The 20229-nt window shown below is 50.5% G+C and overlaps 1 protein-coding gene across 3 annotated transcripts in view; it reads left to right on the forward strand.

The window, feature by feature from the left end:
* The first annotated feature begins 6357 nt into the window (after window positions 1–6357).
* The window catches only part of KIF3C (kinesin family member 3C), a 38902-nt gene continuing 25030 nt past the window's right edge, over window positions 6358–20229 (forward strand). For all 3 annotated transcript variants that reach the window (XM_047068758.1, XM_047068760.1, XM_047068759.1), the window contains exon 1: window positions 6358–8556. In XM_047068758.1, coding sequence (XP_046924714.1) covers window positions 7006–8556 — 1551 coding nt within the window. In that variant the 5' untranslated portion in view covers window positions 6358–7005. The remainder of the gene's footprint in view (window positions 8557–20229) is intronic.

The raw sequence follows: 20229 nt of genomic DNA on the forward strand, positions 1-20229 counted from the left end.
ATAAGTCCCAGGACTGCCAGGTACCACCTGGATTAATGTGAAAGTTAGATAAAACGTCTGTAATCCGCCTATCAGGTGCTCAATAAACAGTAGCTACTAAGGACAGTGCTTTTTCAATATTCAGATTTTTTTTTAATGTTCGTTTATTTTTGAGAGACAGAGTTTGAGTGGGGGAGGGGCAGAGAGAGAGGGAGACACAGAATCTGACACAGGCTCCAGGCTCTGAGCTGTCAGCACGGAGCCCCATGCGGGGCTGCAACTCGGGAACCACGAGATCATGACCTGAGCCAAAGTCCGACGCTTAACCGACTAAGCCACCCAGGCGCCCCTCGATGTTCGGATTTTTAATATTTCAGATTTTTCTGTATTTTGGGGGGAAGGGGTGGAGAGTGGACTCAACTCCCATCTACCAGAAAATACAGCAGAGAAAGGAGAAAATAAACTATTGGGAAAAGAAGAGCTGCGAGTAAGCTGGACGTGGACACAGCATCGGCGGGGGGGGGGGGGGAGGGGGAGGGAGGGGGTTGGGGGGGGGACTCTTGAGTTAGATAATCTCACAATGATGGAGAGCCCAGAGATTTGGAGCCCAGCCAGTGATTCTGTCACATGGTCATGTCTCCCTCTGCTGGCCGAATTTGGTTTTGCAGGGTAATCCCAAGTCTTGAAGAACAAGGGAAAATTTGAAGGCCTCAGGATTGCTAAAGACCTAACTCTATCTTCTTGATATAACCTCACCCTGACCCTTACTGGGACCACATTGGAAGAAGATGCCTGTATGGGCATCCCCTGGGAAAGAAGAACTGTCATTGTCACAGGAAATGCAGTGAGGAGAATTTCTTCCTCCCGCCAAGCCAACGATGAATCTGGACGTCTATGGAACTGTCATTCAAACCCGGACTGAGAAACAACCATTCTGCCGTATCCACAACAAGCTCTTCTTGTGGCATAGGAGAAAGACCACCAGAGTTGAAGGTTTGGAGTCTGAAAACTGACTGTGCCACTTGATGGTAGGATGTCCTTCCCTGGTCAATTAGCCTGAAACTTGGAGTCCTTTTTTTTTTTTCTTTTTTTTTGAATCTATTTATTTATTTTGAGAGACACAGAGAGAGAGGCAGAGAGAGAGAGGAAGAGACAGTGCAGAGCCTGATGCAGGGCTTAATCTCACAAACTGTGAGATCATGACCTGAGCCGAAATCAAGAGTTGGACACCGAGCAGACTAAACCACCAGGCGCCCTGGAGTCCTCCTTTTTATGGGGATATTAATATCTGCCCCTTTTCTGGGGTTGATGTGACGATTAAGCGAGAAATACATGTGATAATGCCTTATTAACCGTAAATCATTCTACAAATATAAAATTTTTTTTTTTACCACCGCTTCTTGGTCTCGCCTCCCCATTTCCTTGCCCTGAAGGTCTCGGAACATTCATTCATTCATTTGCTTAACAACCGATTTTGATTACCTAATGTGTATACAGTATCATGCTAGGTATGGGGAAAGGAGACACAGAAGCAAAGAGCATAGCTCCTGTCCTCAGGGGGCACACATTATGGGGAGAGAGACAGACTCAGTTAACCATAACCCATACAAGGGAACCAGTGATGAGTTCTCTAAGGCTAATTAAACAATGAGCTATGGAATTAGGAGGAAAGGAGCGATTAATTAGAATAGATAGAATTAGGAGAGTCAAAGAAGTCTTCCCAGAAAAGGTGATGTTCATACAGGACTTTCACTTTTTCTGTTTATTTATAAAAATATTTATTGAAGCACCTGGGTGGCTCAGGCAGTTAAGCATCCGACTCTTGATTTCAGCTCAGGTCATGATCTCATGGTTCGTGGGTTCCAGCTGCACACGGGGCTCTGTGCTGACAGTGCAGAGCCTGCTTGGGATTCTCTCTCTCCCTCTCTGCTCCTCCCCACTTGTTCTCTCTCTGTCTATCTCAAAATTAATAAATTAACCTTAAAAAATTTTTTTTAAATATTTATTGAGCACATGCTATGTGCCAGGAATTGGACTAGTCATTGTGGATACAAGAGTGACAAAACAGGCACCTGGCTGACTCAGTCAGTAGAACAAGCAACTCTCAATCTTGGGGGCGTGAGTTCAAACCCCACATTGGGTGTAGAGTTTACTTTTTAAAAAATGAGCCAAACAGAGATGTTATATCTTCACAGAACAACAAAGGAGGGCAAATATTTATTTAATTACAATTATGCTAAGTTTTATGAAAAAAAATACAGGAACAGTGAGAACATATTACAAAGGGGTATAAACTAGGTGGGAAAGTCAAGAAATACACCCATTGGAATCGACATTCAAGCTGAGAGCTGAAGAATGAAGAGCAGGTATCTAGGTAAAGATGATTAAGATAAATGTTTTAGGTTGCAGAAACAGGCCCTATGCAAAGGCCCTGTGGTCTTTACAGGAAGCAAGGTGAAGAGTGGCATGAGATGTGACAGGAGATATGGCAGGTAGCAGACTGCATAGGTCTTTGGAGGCTACATTCATGATTTGGACTTCAATTCAAGAGCAATGAAGAACATCGAAACATTTTAAGCATGGGGAGACATGATCGGACATGTCTTTTTAATTACTTGTAGGATTACTTGTACAGAATGGATGGGTAGAGGCAAGAAAAGACCTAAGGAGACCAGACTGGAGGCTACTGTGGGGCACCAGGCCAGAGAAGATGGTGGCTTGGGTCATGAGATTGTGGAAGGGGAGAAGAAGTCCGTAGATCTGACAAATGTTAAGGAAGTTGAGTTGACAGGATTTAGTGTTTGGAAGGATACATTGTGGGTGGGGGAAGAGCCATTTACAGAGCTAGAGACCATTCTTGGAGGACAAAGTTTGGAAGGGAGAATGATGAGTTCAGTGTGAACAAGTAGAATTTCAGGCACATGGGAGCCATCCAAGTGGCTATGTCCATTAAAGAATTGGATACATGGATTTGGAGCTCAGAGAAGGCAGAACTGGAATACTAATTTAAGAATCACTTAGACATGAACTGAAGCAAGGAACTACGGTGATCATTATAGGGTGACATTGAAAGTAAAAGGGGGCTTAGGATCAAACCTTAGTGAACACCATTTAATGTTGGAGTTGAATGAGGTCAACCGGTCAGGGAGACTGAACTGAGCCACCAAAAACTCATGAGAGCTGTAGGAGGAAAACCAGAAAAGTGTAGGGTCATGAAAACCACAGGAAGTGAGTGAGAGTTTGCCAAAGAAGGATGAGGTGGGTTATGCCAAATGCTCCTATTGAAAGGGGTCCACTAGAATTGGCACCTCGGGGCTCCTGATATCCTTGGTAAGAGAAATCTCTATGGAACAGTGGTAGTAGAAGCCATATTGAGTTGCGGAACGAATAGAAAGTGAGGTGGTGTAGACAGGGACAGTTAGGAGAACATTTCAGGCAGAGATGCAGCGTGAGCAAAGGCATGGAGGCCTGAAAATTTACGGTGTGTTTGGAAAACTTCAAGAAAACCCAAATGACTAGAGACTTGAGTGTGGAACAGGGAGAGGGAAGGAAGAACGGCTGGAGAAGATGATGAAAAGGGAAACACAGGATGTGAACACCGTTGACTACAAAGGACAAAAGGAAGGAAAACTACTATTTTTTTTTTAATGTCTTCTACATCCAGGGAGTTTTCACATCGTCTCTCTCAAAACTCATGTAAACCCTGTGAGTAATGGAAACATTCTTATCTTCACTTTTCCCGCTGGGAAAATAGCTGTTCGGAGAAGCTGAATGATTTACTCAGGATCACACATCTTGTAGGCGTTGGGATTCCAGGCCCCCTCCCATAGCCGAGGATCTGAGCAAGTGCCTGGCCAGGTGGCAGTGTCACGTGGGAAGAACAGGACCAGAATCCCTCTTATCCAGCAGAGATGTAGTGTCAGGTGAGTTAGCCAAAGCAGAGAAAGAGTAGTCCAAAAACCAAAGCCAAGCACAACAAGAAAATAGTTCAAGAGCCAAATGGTTGCTCCATCCAGAAGTCAGGTTGCCAGAGCCAAGAGAGGTTAGTCTACAAAGCCAAAACCCCACCCAGTAATTGGTCCAAAAGCCAAGTTAATCATAAGCAGTAGAGCTTGATCAAAGAGAGGGCCGAGGAAAGCCAGGAGACTTCACAAGTAGGTGAGCCAACAGCTAAGCCTCAAGCTTCCCGCCAAGCTGACATCAAGGTCCCAGGGATTTGAAGATGGGGAGGAGGTGAAGAACTAAACAATTAGGTCCTCCCGAGAATAGCATCATTGGAAATGTTTTGTGCAAAGATTCTGCTGGTGCCTCTGTGAAGAAGGGCCATGAAGGTCCAGATAACACTACCTCCTCAATCTGGATCTCAGAGGGAAAGGACAATTGGGCTCAGTCCACAGATTCAACTACTCTCTGCAGAGTGGAACATGGGTAGGACACTAGCTTGGTCCTTGGACTTGAGAAATTATACTGATTTGTATCCTAGAGGAAAAATACGAAGACCCCTAAAGAGGAACACTAAACACAGACCTAGTCTATCCAGGGTACTCAAGACAGCAAGAGCTGTAGGGCAACCAAGCTAGGCCACAAGCATCTATTAAGGGCTTGCCTAAAAATAAGTCTTCTCAGGGACATGTGGCTGGCTCAGTGGGTGGAGCATGACTCTTGATCTCAGGATTGTGAGTTCAAGCCCCATGCTGGGTGTAGGGATTACTTAAAAATAAACTCTTAAAAAAAAAAAAAAGTCTTCTCACTGGCACAATAGTTTTTCACTGTTTCATTTGAGCCTTGCAACTACTCCATAGAGTATTATTCACCCCTGCCCCTGGCTCGCCACTCCAATTGTTTAAACAGATGAGGAAGCTGAAGCTAGAGCAAGGTAAGTGACTGCCCAAAGTCACACAGTTGGATGGAGACCAGAAGTGCAAGTTGAGGGGTTCCTGGGGGGCTCAGTCAGTTGAAGTCCAGTTCTTGATTTCGGCTCAGGTCATGATCTCCTGGTTTGTGGGACTGAGCCCTGCATCAGGCTCTGTGCTGACAGCATGGAGCCTGCTTGGGATTCTCTCTCTGCCCCTCCCCTGCTTGCTCTCTCTCTCTTTCAAAGCAAAGAAATAAACTTAAAAAAAAAGGTGTAGGGGCGCCTGGGTGGCGCAGTCGGTTGAGCGTCCGACTTCAGCCAGGTCACGATCTCGCGGTCCATGAGTTCGAGCCCCGCGTCGGGCTCTGGGCTGATGGCTCAGAGCCTGGAGCCTGTATCCGATTCTGTGTCTCCCTCTCTCTCTGCCCCTCCCCCGTTCATGCTCTGTCTCTCTCTGTCCCAAAAAAAATAAATAAACGTTGAAAAAAAATTTTTTTTAAAAAAGGTGCAATTTGAGTTCAAGCTTTGTTTTTTGCAAAATCTGTCTCTTTCTGCCCCGGAAAAGAAACTGATCAAGGAAGGCTTCCCAGAGGAGGAGGTGCCTGAACTGCCCAAATGGCAGTCCCAAATGTGAAAGGGTGACAGCACCCTCTGGGCAAAGGCACAAAGATGCAACACAGCACATCCAGTTAAGAACACAAAACATGGTTCTTAGAATGTGAGCTCCTTGTGGACAAGAAGGTGCAGCTCCTAGAATGGGGCCTGGCGCTCCGCAGGCACTGTTTGAAGGAATGAATGTCTGGAACACAGTGTACCTGGAGGTGAGGCTCGGAAGGTAGACCTGTATCAGAAGATGGTGGGGCTTGTAGACAATATGGAAGGCTAGTGGAAGAGGCGAGAAGGGGACCTGGGCGCATGTGCAGAGAACACGTGAGGAGAGAATCGGCTGCAAGGTGGTTCCAGGAGACAAGAGGAAGGCCAGAAGTAAATCAGGCTAGGGTAAAGGAACGACGGAGTCAGGAAACGTTTAGGAGTCAAGGTGCCTGGCACCACTCTGAAGGGGAGGGGTGATCTATACGCGTCTGCAGGCAGAAAGGCAGGAGCAGTGGAATGATGGAGGATGGTACCTGTGGAGGGAACAAGTGTGGGTGGTGGATACCCCCCCGCCCCGTCCCCGCCAGGTAGGCTGCAACCTCAGCAGTCACTCCGTAGGTTGCAAGCCAGAGAGGGAGGGGCCTCCCGGACGCGAGAAGGCATCAGCAACCTGCCAGAACCCCGTTAACAAAGGCAGGACTACAATTCCCAGCATGCTCGGGTCCAGTGGGGTGACGGCGGGCGGTGCCTGCGCCGCACCCGCCTGGTGGGCGCGGGACCTGGGTCGGCACCCGAGCCTGTCATTCCGGAGGGGTCCGCGGGGGTGCGGGCGGGCGATGCACCCCTGTCCCCCGCGCTCCGGCCGCGCCGGGCTCGCGCCTCCCGCCCCGCGGCCCCGCCCCTTGCCCCACCCCAGCCGGGCGGCTTAGCTGGGGCCGCAGCGCGGCGGCAACATCACTCTCGCCGCGGCTGCTCCGCCCCATCCCCTTCTGTTTTTCTCTCTCATTCTCCGGTGGCAGCGGCGGGGAAGGTGGAGGCAGGGGCAGCGGCAGCCGCGCTGGCTGCAATGAATGATCCCCCAGCGCGGGGGGAGGACCCCAGGTGAGCCTCTGCCCTCGGGAGGGCCGGGACCCCCGGCCGCCCAGGACCAGCAGCCCCCGCCATGGATCCCTAGAAGAGGAGGAGGAGGAGAAGACAGCTTCGCCGCCCACTCCCATCCCATTTTCCTCTTCCTTTATCTCATTGTTGCCGTAGCTGTTTACGGCAGCGCTCCCTCTGCCCCAGCATGGGGCGGGTTCCGGGCACTGCCATTCGGCCGGTGCGGCTCCCGCGGCTGCCCGGGGATTCTGCCTAATTATCCCTGCCCGGCCGGTGCAGCGAGGACCGGAGGGCGGTGGAGGCCCGGACTGCAGCAGCGGCGGGGCCACCTCCCAGCATCCCCACCCTAGGAGGCTGCATGCGGATTGAAGAGCGGCGCCTGGGGGCTGGGCCGGCCCGGCTGATCCGGACCTAGAGAGGACAGCAGGACCGCCCAGGCTGCGGAGGGGCCCTGGGGGCAGGAAGGACAGAGCAGCAAGATGGCCAGTAAAACCAAGGCCAGCGAGGCCCTAAAGGTGGTGGCCCGGTGCCGCCCCCTCAGCCGGAAGGAGGAGGCTGCTGGTCACGAGCAGATCCTGACCATGGACGTGAAACTGGGCCAGGTGACCCTGCGGAACCCCCGCGCTGCCCCAGGGGAGCTGCCCAAGTCCTTCACCTTTGATGCCGTGTACGATGCCAGCTCCAAGCAGGCGGACTTGTATGATGAAACCGTGAGGCCCCTGGTAGACTCGGTGCTTCAGGGTTTCAATGGCACGGTGTTTGCCTACGGCCAGACGGGCACTGGCAAGACCTACACCATGCAGGGGACCTGGGTGGAGCCCGAGCTGCGCGGGGTCATCCCCAATGCCTTTGAGCATATCTTCACCCACATCTCTCGCTCCCAGAACCAGCAGTACCTGGTCCGGGCCTCCTACCTGGAGATCTACCAGGAGGAGATTCGAGACCTGCTCTCCAAGGAGCCTGGCAAGAGGCTAGAACTGAAGGAGAACCCGGAGACCGGCGTCTACATCAAGGACCTCTCCTCCTTCGTCACCAAGAATGTCAAGGAGATTGAGCACGTGATGAACCTGGGGAACCAGACCCGGGCAGTGGGCAGCACTCACATGAATGAGGTCAGCTCCCGCTCCCATGCCATCTTTGTCATCACGGTGGAGTGCAGTGAGCGCGGCTCAGATGGTCAGGACCACATCCGTGTGGGCAAGCTCAACCTGGTGGACCTGGCTGGCAGTGAGAGGCAGAACAAGGCAGGCCCCAACACAGCCGGAGGGACGGTCACGCAGTCCACGGGGAGTGGCGGTGGTGGTGGTGGTGGTGGTGGTGGTGGTGGTGGTGGTGGAGAGAGGCCTAAGGAAGCCTCCAAAATCAACCTCTCGCTGTCTGCCCTGGGCAACGTGATCGCTGCTCTGGCGGGGAACAGGAGCACTCACATCCCTTACCGGGACTCCAAGCTGACCCGGCTGCTCCAGGACTCTCTGGGGGGGAACGCCAAGACCATCATGGTGGCCACCCTGGGGCCAGCTTCTCACAGCTACGACGAGAGCCTCTCCACCCTGCGCTTTGCCAACAGGGCCAAGAACATCAAGAACAAGCCCCGGGTGAACGAGGACCCCAAGGACACTCTGCTGCGGGAATTTCAGGAGGAGATCGCCCGCCTGAAGGCCCAGCTGGAGAAGAAGGGGATGCTGGGAAAGCGGCTCCGGAGGAAGAGCAGCCGCAGGAAGAAGGCTGTGTCAGCCCCAGCCGGGTACCCTGAGGGGCCAGTGATAGAGGCCTGGGTGGCTGAAGAGGAGGATGGCAACAACAACAACCACCGCCCGCCCCAGCCTACCCTGGAGTCAGCCTTGGATAAGAACATGGAGAATTACCTGCAGGAACAGAAGGAGCGTCTGGAGGAAGAGAAGGCGGCCATCCAGGATGACCGCAGCCTCGTGAGCGAGGAGAAGCAGAAGCTGCTGGAGGAAAAGGAGAAGATGCTGGAAGACCTAAGGCGGGAGCAGCAGGCCACAGAGCTGCTCGCAGCCAAGTACAAGGTAAGGGCCCCAGAGAGCAGGGGTACTCCAGAGGTCCCCAGAGGGATCTGGGTGACAGGCTTTTCTTTGAGGGTCTGTGCCCTGACCTGAGTGAAGCAAGGTGTCCTCCCTCGGCGCCACACACTGCCCTCTTGCCAGATGCTCCCCTGGAGCAGCCAGGCAAATTCCTGTGATTCCCGGCTGCCAGGCAGAACCTTCCAGGAGCATCTAGGAGGACAGACAAACTCACACGCATACACACACGAAGCAAAGCAGGCAGGTGATCTTTCAAGCCAGTGAACCTGAGCTGGTCTCACCTACTGCCTGTCCATCTCTGCTGGTGCCGTCTGTGTCAGTCGGGGCCACGGGACGACCAGGTCAGCCTCGTTTGGGTGTGGATTGTCTTGCACAGCCTCCTCCCCTGGGACCTCCTCCCTCTGCAGCACCTTCACACCTCACACCATTTTAACCATATCTGACATTCGGACAGCACTTCCCGGTTGACCAAATGCCCCACAAACGCGATCTCCTTTGAGCCCTACAGGAGCCATCCAGGGTCCTGGTTCTTAAATCCCCACCGTACAGGCAAGGAACTAAGTAAGTCTCAGAGAGGTGACATGACCAAGGTTCCATCCTACAAAATGGCAGAGCTGAGCTGGAATGCCTGGACCTCGGGCTCTTTCGGTACTTGGATGGCAAGGGAGGACTAGGGATGGATCCAGTTTCCCATGAAAGCAGTCCACGGCAGCCATGCAGTGCAGAGCCTGGTCCTTGGTAGCATCAGGAGGGAGATTCAGGGATCACAGAGAGGGGACGGGAGAGCACTGGGCTCTACCCTGGAGCCCTGGAGTCTAGGCCTAGCTATTCTATAGCTCATTAAGTGACCTTGTATAAGTTGCTTCCTCCTTTTCTCAAACCTCAGTTTCCCTTTTTGTAAAACGGAGGTGGTCTCGGCGATCTCTGAACCTCTTCCAACCTGAGAAGCAAACTGGCCCCCACACCCAGGCCTCGTCCTGGTCCCAGTAAGAGCTAGTTCCCCATTGCCCTGAGAGCTATCTGGGCCCTCCTGAGCCGTTCCCTTCCCGATGGGGGCTTCCAGGCCCTAGGTGGGGCTAAGCTACAGAGGTCCCTGCCAGGCCAGCCACAGACCTGTTAAATTTCCTTGCTGCTGATGCCACAACTCAATGTTCCAGGTATTTCCGGGTGTCTGGATTCCTCAGCACTAGGGGTTGGAGGAAGGACACAGGGAACCATGCGCTTGCTGGTTCACTTGCTGGAGAGAAAAAAACATTGCTATTTTTTATGCCCTCTCAAGAGTGTGGGCTGGGATCAGGGAACCCAGCCCGCGGAAGGAGAGCGGCAGCTGCTGCAAGACGGGCAGATGAGCTGTATGCCATTGTCTGTGTTTATGGGAATGTGTTGCTGCACCCGCGGCTCTGGCCTTGCATATTTAATATTTAATTCACCTCCGTGAGCTCAGCAAGGGTTCTGCTGAGGTGCTTCCTCAAAGAACGGATCAGGGGCCCGGCACCTTTGGGGCCATCCTGGGAGAAGCAAGATGTTAACGGCAGAATAGTTACACTCAGCTCTCCCTAGGAGGAAGGGAATCCAGGCAGTCTGGTGCTTTCCACTGGGAAAGCTTACATGGGCAGGAGTCTGTCATTGGTTTCATTACCAAGAGTGCCCCCTTACCCCTTACTTTCCCTTCCCCGTCCTCATGTCCCTTAAGGCTGGGAGGCCGCGGAGGCTGAGACGGTGCAGAAGCACACTTCAGCCCTGACGAAATGGGTAGAGGGGTTGGAGTGAAGGATCCAGTGGATTCTTCCCACTGGGAACAATGGGATCTCCCATTGTTGGCAACTGACTGGCTCCCTCAGTAAGATTCTTGGATCTCAGGCAGTGTGGGCACAGATAATAGGATGGTCAGGAGATCAGGGCAGCCAGCGCCAGAATTCTTGCTCTAAAGGCACGGTGCACAGAACCCTCCTTCTTAATGCTGGCAGGGCCTTTGGGAAACTGAGGCCTGGACTTGCCCAGGGCCACACAGGTAAGTTAAGGAAATCCTAGACTCTTTATGCTTGATCTGGCCTCTCCGTGACAGCAGCATCCTAATGTTACCTGTGCTACGTGATAATCAGAAAAATTCATTTTTCTGTAACTCTTTGACATCTTCACCTCAGGCAACCCCAAGAGATGGGAACTACTTGTTCCCATTTGACAGTTAGGAAAACCAAGGCTGGGGAAGTTGAGTGACTCTGTCTGTGCCCTCAGCTGATAAGCAGTGGAGCCAGGACTGGGACCCAGGTCTCCTAATGCCCCCAGACCTGTGCTCTTCTCAAGTCATCACGGTCCCTCCGTGTTTGCTCACTGTGTGATTCAGGGCAAAGGCCTTCGCCTCTCTAGGCCTTAGGTTTCCGTTCGCCTAATGAGAAGTCCCGCATATCTGACACATCTCCCTGGGGACTGGGAGAAACGGTCATTATGTGCCAGGCTTTCAGACATTAGTGGAGGGGGAGGGGTGGCTGGGAAATTCCAGGAGGGGAATGAGTCCATGTCCTGTGACTTCTTATCACACCCAGCCCGGGACAAACAGCAACAAGCAACTCAAAGTGGAGCCTGGACAGAGGACCCCAAGCACCTCGTACCTCTAAGGCGCTGGCTGGTTCAATGTTGGATGTTTCTGGGATGGAGGAAACAATTTGAGGACTCTTGAGGGATCACCAGGGCAAAGAGGGGAGGAGCGAGGTAGAGATAATCCCGGGCCTGCCTATTCCACAGGCTTGTGCCAAAGATTAAATGAGATCATTAGTGGGTGGGCATTTGAAATACGTTGAAAGAGCCAAATAAATGGAGGGGCATTAGCAGCCACAGGGTGGCTTCTGTCTACCAAGCAGGGGTCCAGTGATCTCCGGGATTGACATCTTTGTTGTTAGCTTGACTCTTTCCTTGCCGGGGCCGTCCCCCGCGGCCTTGCCATAACCCTGCAGCTCCGGAAGCAGAGCCGGGCAAGAAAGACGTGGGAGAACTCAGAAGGCTGGGAGCTCGGGTCCCTCCTGGAAATTAACTGAGCTTCTGCTCCCCATCAGCCACACTCTCCTCTGGTTCCCACTTCTGAGTTATGGCATCAACTCCCCTTCTCGCCTCCCCCCATTCCCTTCTTCCCGCTCACACCACCCTCTGGGGGCAACTAAGCGGTAGCTGATGCGACCTAGTGCCCTCGTTCACTCTCTGACTCATCTTACAGTCTGTCTCGCCCGCTTTCTCTTCCACCTCCAGGCTCCCTGCTTCCTTTGTTCTGTCCTCACTGTGTACAAACACAGTGCCTGTCTCCTTGGAGTCTCCTTTCATCTCTCCTTCTGTGTTCACCGTGGGCCTCAGGGGGTGTTAGGTGTGCAAATGTGTGCTTGCTTGTGATTGCGATTGTGACCAGCGCCTGCTTTCTCACGAATCGTTAGCGACCTTTATGTAGTAACTCCAGGGGGCTTGATGGCTTCCAGGGCCTATGGGGAAGGGGGCGCAGGGCAAGTCACAGACCCACAACTGAGGCACAATGTGTCTGGGCACAGTGCACGGACTGCGGTGAGCACTGGTGAAAGCATATGGATTGGTTGGGAGAAGGCCCACTTTATTCACGTTGAATTGTGCAAGGCGTTTTTGTTTTTTTTTTTTTTTAATTTTTTTTAATGTTTATTTCTGAGACAGAGAGAGACAGAGCATGAGTGGGGGAGGGGAGAGAGAGAGAGGGAGACACAGGGTCAGAAGCAGGCTCCAGGCTCTGAGCTGTCAGCACAGAGCCCGGCGCGGGGCTCGAACTCACAAACCGTGAGATCATGACCTGCGCCAAAGTTGGTCACTCAACCAACTGAGCCACCCAGGCGCGCCCCGCAAGACGTTTTTTAAATGACTACTTTAATTTCGCACTGAGTTGTTTGAGGGATTGGACCAGGTAATCTCTAAAACTTTGATCCTGGATACTTAAGAGAGAAAACAGAAGTGTGTCTCAGGGAGGTCAGGGCTGCAGATGACACAAAATGAGGGTTCCAGTTAAAGAGAGGAGGGGAAGAGGCATGCCTGTTGGTCCCCACGTAACTAGGTCTGGAGGGAGAAGAGCAGGCGGGTCTTGGCCGGAGCCCAGCTCTGTCTGTGGTGGGTGTAGAAAAGAGACCCTGCAGCAGCGGCTCCCAAAGCCAAAGGGATGAGGTCATTGCAGAGACTACAAACTGCATTGAATTTTTATTGTCCACTTTGTAGGTCCCTCTTCTTCCCCCCCCCCCCCAGAAGCACTGGGATTAACCACGAGAAGCTATGCAAAAAGGGAGTTTCAAGCTCCAGAAATAGCAGTGATCACAGTAATAATGCCGTTTACTTAACACTTGCTATGTGCCAAGCACTATACTACATATTGTATTATAAATTATGCAACTTAATCCACACAAGCACCTTCCAAGAAAGGTGGTGTCACTCTTCCCATTTTATAGCTGTTAAACCGAGGCCCATGGAGGTTAAGTAACTTGCCCAAGGCCTCCTCATATTTTGCATGTGGCAAATCCAGTCGAGCCCGGGTTGGTTTAACACAAAATTTGATCCTCTTTTATGCTTAAAGAGTTAGGAAGATCAGCAACCTGGTTGCTAGGAAGGTGGTGGAAAATGGCAGGACGTAGTGTGGCTGCATTGAACTTGAGGTGACAAAATCCAATGGGCAGCTAGAGATGGATCGATGGAGTTTAAGAGGAGGCACAAGACCAGAGATGGAGATTGGGGGCCCGTCTTTAGGAGAGATCTTAAATGGGACCCTCACCCTCTGTTCTTGACACTCTCTCCCTCTGTGTAAATGACTCCCAGACTGGGGTCTCCCGTCCTGGTCTCTCTGCTGACCTTGTTCTGTAGCGTGCTGTATTCAGAACAGGTGCATCAGACACAGACCTGAGTTTAGTGACTTACTAGCTCTGAGACCTCAGTTACCTCATCTATAAAGTGAAACAATAACAGTACCACTACATCAGTGCTATTGGGAGGATTAAATGAGATAATCAGTGTTAAAGCACTTTGCACAGTTCCTGGCATGGAAGTGTTCGGTAAATAACAACTGTTTATTACTGCCTCATGGACAGTGTCTCCTGGCTTCACCTTCCTGATAAGTCAGACACACCACGTTTTAGTCTGGCATTCAGGGCCTGCCAGTGGCTGGCTGCCATATATCTCCTCAATCTTGCCCACCCAAGCCAGCTACTCCAGTGGGAGAACCTCACAGCCAGCTGGCCTACCCCCATCTTTTGAACCTAATAGGCATCTCACTTTCTGATGATTGCACCGTTTTTTGGGTTTTTTTTTTTTTAATGTTTATTTATTTTTAAGTCAGAGAGAGCCAGTATGCACAGGGGAGGGGCAGAGAGAGAGGAGACCCAGAATCCACAGCAGGCTCCAGGCTCTGAGCTCTCAGCACAGAGCCCGATGTGGGGCTCAAACTCACAAACCGTGTGATGGTGACCTGAGCCAAAGTCGGATGCTTAACTGACTGAGCCACCAGGCGCCTTGATTGTCCTGTTTTTATATCCTAGATTGTCCTGGTAGCCAGAGGATGGGAATTACAGGAACAGATTAAAGTCAGTATAAAAAACTTCCTAACACTTAGAAATGGGCTGCTTCTAGACGTAGTGGGCTTCAATCCCTGGGAGGGCTCAAGGAGAAACTGAATGTCAGAGGCGCTCAAAAGGGATTTATGTATCAGCAAAGCCATTGAACTCGATGGTCTTTAAAGTCCCCTCCTCCTCCTAAAAGTCCTTAATTGTTGGAAATACTATTTTTTAGAGCAAAATATAAAACAGTTCATCTTTTTGAAAATTCAGATTAGGGGTGTCTGGCTGGCTCAGTCAGAAGAGCATACAATTCTTGACCATGAGTTTGAACCCCATGTTGGGGGTAGAGGTGACTTAAATAAATAAAACTTTATATTATTATTACTATTTTTTCTAAGTAGGCTCCATGCCCAGCGTGGAGTCCAATATGGAGCCCAACGTGGAGCTTGAACTCACAACCCTGAGATCAAGACCTGAGCTGAGATCAAGAGTCAGATGCTTAACTGACTGAGCCATCCAGGTGCCCCAATAAATAAAACCGAAAAAAGAAAAAAGAAAAAATTAAGACCAGAGGGTTTAAGTTTTAATGTATGCATTCAATCAATAATAAAAAATAATTTTCAGTTCTCTATCGTGGCCAGTTAGAAAAAGACGAAATAAAGAAAAGAGAGAAGAGAACGGGGAGAAAGACAGGAAAGAAATAGAAGGGGACGGTGAAGAGGGGAAAGAGAAGTGGGGTCATAAAGGCAGGGAGAAAGAAGGAGAAAGTGGGTAAAGGGGCGAACAGCAGGACTTCTGGGGAGAAGGAGCCCCAGGAGGAGAAAAAGTGCTGTGGAGGGGGGAGTTAAATACCCAGTATCGTTCCGCTCTCTGGTCTTCACGTTGGTCTCTGAATAGGGCTGTTACCAGTCTCTGGAGAGACTCCCCAGTAATCTAGGAAGTGTCTACTTCCCCAAAGCTGGTCTGGTGCCTTCCACGTCCCCCAGGACACCAGTCCCATGCCAGACACTCGGATTTACGGGGCTGGGTCATCAGGGACTACACAACACACCCCCTTCTCAGCTAAGTCCTCCACCATCCTTGAGAGAAGCCTCCTGATAAAAAGTGACGGGTGCCCCGAGCTGCGTCTGACATCTAGGTCAGAGTCCATGGCCTCTTGGCATTGATGGGATCCGTGTCTTCTCTTCCTTCCCATCCCTGGCAGCAGTGTGATCATTTTTAACAGAACTACCATGAGCTGGGGCGTTTTATAATATAAAGATTTGCCTGGCAAGAAGCATTTAAGACTCATACCTTTCCATCAGATGTTTAGGGTTTCGAGTTATGTCGAGACTCAGCAGTCCTTTTGGTCCAGTGTTGGGTTTCTCCCTATGTGTGTTGACTGGAGGACTGTATTATTGCCCTTAGTCATTTCCAGCCCCCAGATAGCACAAGATTGGATCGAGTGGCTATGATAATGTTCTCATTGTGCTCTGAGGACTAGAGGCAAGGCCTGGAATGCAGCTAGAGAAGGGCACCCTTCTCCTGCCATGCCCTGCCAGCCTGTTGCACCTGGCCAGTCTAGGGCGCTTCTGGAGCCTTCTTGGCCTGAGAGCTGTTGAACCAGGTAGCCTGAGGAGATAAGAAAATGGTCCCTCTTCCCACAAAGCTAGCCATTCTGCCATGCAGCTGTGCGAGGCAGATCCCTGTTCCCAGAGTTCAGAGGGCACCTGTTCTTGTGGTTTGGTATATCTAGAATTTGTAATATGCTGAGAAATTCCTGGGCATTAACTCCTGGTCATATTAGAGTTATTTCTCAGTCGTCTCCCTTTCCTGCCAGATGTACTTAACAGAGGAGTACCAGGTCCTGGGCTGATCTGTTTCTATAGCACTAGGTGATGGACCTGCAGGCTTTCTCCTTTCTTGAGGTGAGCCAGCAGAATAATAATGACAACAATAGTAATGATGATGATAGCTACCATTTCTTTAGTGCAGGTTTCGTACAGCCAAACACGCTGCCTGTGTTCTTTATGTGCATTGTTTTTCTTTAATCCGCACATCAGCCCCGTGAAGTAGTACTATTTTAATCTCCACGTGACCAGTGAGGCTACCGAGACTCCTTAAGGAAGGAACAACCCAGGGTCACTTGCCTAGGAAGCGTTAGGGCCAGAACAGGAGCCTCCGTCTGCCTGTCTCCAGAGCCCACGATCTTTACCTCCACACTGTAACACCAACTCAGATACGAAAGATTCATGCCAGATCCCGGGCTAATAGGCCCCAGTGGGAGCTCTTATCTGGCGAGATGCTTAACTCAACCCATCTCTGGCCTTCCGTATGATGCAAACCCTCAGCCCCTAACTCACCTGGCTCCGTTCATTCATATCATCAACAAATCTTTTTGAGTACCCATGACCAGGAGCATGTATCAGTAGGTATAGTTGAGTAAGTCTTTAAATTATTTAAATTTCTGGAAGGAATGATGAGAATTCACTAATAGTGGTTATTTCTAAGAATTTTAATGGGGAGGGAGGCTTTCATTTTTCAATTTGTACTTTTTTTTACCTTTATCTTTTTATTTTTACTGCAAGCATATAGTACTTTGTTAAATAAAAACTAATCTAAAAATTTTAAGGGAGGAAAAATATATAAAAGAAACGTGTTAACACCTGGTTGGAAGATTGGCTTAAAAACAATGAATAATTGGGGCGCCTGGGTGGCTCAGTCGGTTAAGCGTCCGACTTCGGCTCAGGTCATGAGCTCACTGTTTGTGAGTTCAAGCCCTGCGTCGGGCTCTGTGCTGACAGCTCGGAGCCTGAAGCCTGTTTCAGATTCTGTGTCTCCCTCTCTCTGGCCCTCCCCCGTTCATGCTCTGTCTCTCTCTGTCTCAAAAATAAATAAGCGTTAAAAAAAATTATTAAAAAAAAAAGAATAATTGAGGGAGATCCAGGGTTGATAATCATTCTCAGTGATATTCAGTTATTGGTAATCCTGTGACCATGGACAAGTCACTTCCCCTCCCAGGGACTGTAAGACATGATCAGTAGATGATTCCTTGCTTTCTATACTATTTGCTGATTCACCTCAGAAGCAGCAGGTCAGGAGCCCAGGGTTAGAGGTCAGCCTGAATGATGGGCAGTGGGGACTGGAGAGGAATGACCAAGCATTGCCTGGGGGCTGGAGGCTGTATGACCCCAGTGACCCACCTAAGCCCTTGGCCCTGTGCCCAGGCTGTCAAATGCTGAGTCTGCCCTTTATGCCTCCTTAGGTCTCATCCAGTTCTGACATTATAGCGTTCTGTCGTTCACTTGCATCCCTGGTGCTGGAGAGACACCCTCTAGAACACTACATCTAAACAAGGGAAGTAGGGGAGAAGGAGGAAGGTAGGGATCAGATGTGAGGTGTTTGTGGTTTTCTGACCGAAGTGAACGGGCTGTTTTTTTCCTTCCCGCTTTTCTCCGAGGGGCATCCATCCCCTGTCCAATACAAAGCTGGGAGCAGAGTCCAGCTCAGTTCACTCCCCAGCCAATATGCTTCCCGATCGCTAATTTTTTTCTTCTTGATGGGAGAATTCCTAGCATTTGAGAGACCAATCCTTTCTGTTGTGTTTTGAGCCATCCAAGGAGACTCAAGGCAGGAAACAGCCTGAGTCTCCTGATTTCTGTCCCCCGGGGCAGAAAATCACTGCAAATAGCACGGTTCTTCCCTTTACTGTTGTCTCTTTGGTTTCTTTTTCTTTTTTCTTTCTTTCTTTTTTTTTTTTTTTCTCTTACTGCTATCTTCTCAAGATCTGTAACGAGGGAGCCACAGAAGGAGAAATAGGCCTGTGACAGTAGGAGTGGTGGTAACAAGAGATTTGAGCAAGGACTGTTCCACTGATTGTTTTGTGTTGCTCTTTGTGATGAGTAGACACTGATTGACAAGTAACTGCTGACATTTGATTGTACTTTATCACTTACCAAGTACTTTCACATCTGTTATCCAACTCACCGTTCTTACCCAAAGCCTGCAAGGTTGGTGGTATTCTCTTCTGTTTTACAGATTAGGAAACTGAAGTCCAGGGTCTGATGCCCTAGATTTCATAGCAAATAGGTTGTAATAGATTACATAGCAAATGTACCAGCATTCAGGCTCCCTGACATGCCCAGTGCTGTTTATATCATTCCTCTGTGGAACTTGGGAGGTGGCCTTTCCCATGAACATTCCAGGGGCTAGCCTCTCTCCGGGATGCTAGTGACACTGACAGCCTCCCCCCAGGCATGTGGTTAAGACTCTAACCCGCTCATCTCAGAGGCCCCCAGAAGATGCCTCAGGCAAAAGCATCTTCAGCAGAGATCTGCCTGTTTCGGCTCAGAGAGAAAGAAATGGCGCCCTGAGCTTTCCTGATGGTTCCCGAATTGGCAAAGGTGCAAATACCAAATGCTGCTTCTCTCCCAGGCTCCTTCCTTCCTGAACCCAGGAGAAAGCTGTGGAACGGGGAAAAGGACGCCAGTGGAGTTAGGAAGCTGCTGTTCAAATATCACCTCTGCCATTTACTGGCTCCATGACCTTGAGCGAGTCTGTTTACCAGTCTGAATCTCAGTTTCCTTTTATGTCAAATGGCAGTCATTCTTGTTATCTCAAATGGGATGATTAATCTTAAAAGGACCTAGCCTGGCCACAGGCACATGGCAAGTTGCATCTGTGATTCCTGTCGCCCTCAGAATGTCATAGATTAGCTGGCGCTGGCAGGGCAGAGCCTGTCTGGCTTCTGTGAAATCATACCTGATCGTATCTTCTCAGAAGAGTGGCTCTCTGGGCCTGGCTGTCTCTTGTCTTTCCAGATCGGCGCTTAATGAGTACTGAGGCCTCTTTCCTCTTCCTTCTGGTCTTGCTCTCCCTGCACAGGAAGGGGTGAACCTCTGAATATCCCAAGCTGGGCCTGAAGGCTGACATGGTCCCTGTGATGAAATGGGCTATCAGTTGTCACAGCAGCCGCCTGTAATGCCTGGAATCAAGACCCTGGTCAAATTGGGAAATTATCTGGAAAGAACATAGTCAATGTAGGAGCAGATTACTCTTCTTTATTTTGTTTATTTTTTAATGTTCATTTCTGAGACAGAGAGAGACAGAGCATGAGTGGGGGAGGGGTAGAGAGAGAGGGAGACACTGAATCCGAAGCAGGCTCCAGGCTCTGAGCTGTCAGCACAGAGCCCGACAACGGGGCTTAAACTCACAAACCGTGAGATCGTGACCTGAGCCACCCAGGCACCCCCAGATTACACTTAAAATTTCGTGGATTATGAGACTCCAGGCTTAGACTACTCCGTCTCTGTTGACACATCTTAGTGTCCCATCTGTAAAGCAAAGGGGGTGGGGTCCATGATTTGCTGAGGCTGCCTTACTTCTGCCGCGATTTGTATCAGTCTCTCAAGAGTCAGACCATGGCCTTGGAGCGCCCAGCCCTGCCTCTTCCACCCCCACAGCCTCTGCTGGCCTTTTAGTTACACTGGACTTATTTAGAACCAGTAGGACCAAACCCAGTCCTGTCCACAGGCCCCACCCACCTGTCTTTTGCCTTGAGAGATCACAAAGGCAGCATTAACTAGGGCAGCTAAGAGCTCCAGGGAACTGTTCCTGGGGACTAGGAACCCTGTATTCCCAGCCCCTCTGTTTAGTAAATCCCAGCCTGAAGTGGGCCTACGGATTTGAGGCATCCCTGTCCCTCCCTGTCCTCCATAGGTGATAGTAAGGACAGAGATTTGAAGAAAAGGAGGAGATGGCAACTGGTATCCTCAGAAAAATGGGGGGGGGTGGACATAAAAGTAAAAGCAACAAAAAAATCCCACCCATGTTTCCAAGCAAAGAATTGAAGTCATGCATGACATATTTCAGAGCGTGGGGGCGAAGCAGACAGCATGGGTTGAGAATGGGGAGAAGGTGGGGGCTGAGACCTTGCACCTGCCCACAGATGTTGTGCCAGGACCAGCCCCCCCCTTCTAGCATAAGACAGGCTCTGTCAGCCAGGCTTGGCTGACAGCGTGGGCTGGACAAGTGGGCAAGACTTGGTGAGTCACCAGAAAGGCAAATTCAGTTGTCATTCAGACCACGTCTGTGCTGGGTTTCGGCGGGGCTGGCGGAGAAGCACAGGGGCTGTGGACAA

The sequence above is a fragment of the Lynx rufus genome, unplaced genomic scaffold, assembly GCF_022079265.1.
Source record: "Lynx rufus isolate CCGP_SWC_20201006 ecotype Redwood Valley unplaced genomic scaffold, mLynRuf1.p SCAF_8, whole genome shotgun sequence".
NCBI lineage: Eukaryota > Metazoa > Chordata > Mammalia > Carnivora > Felidae > Lynx > Lynx rufus.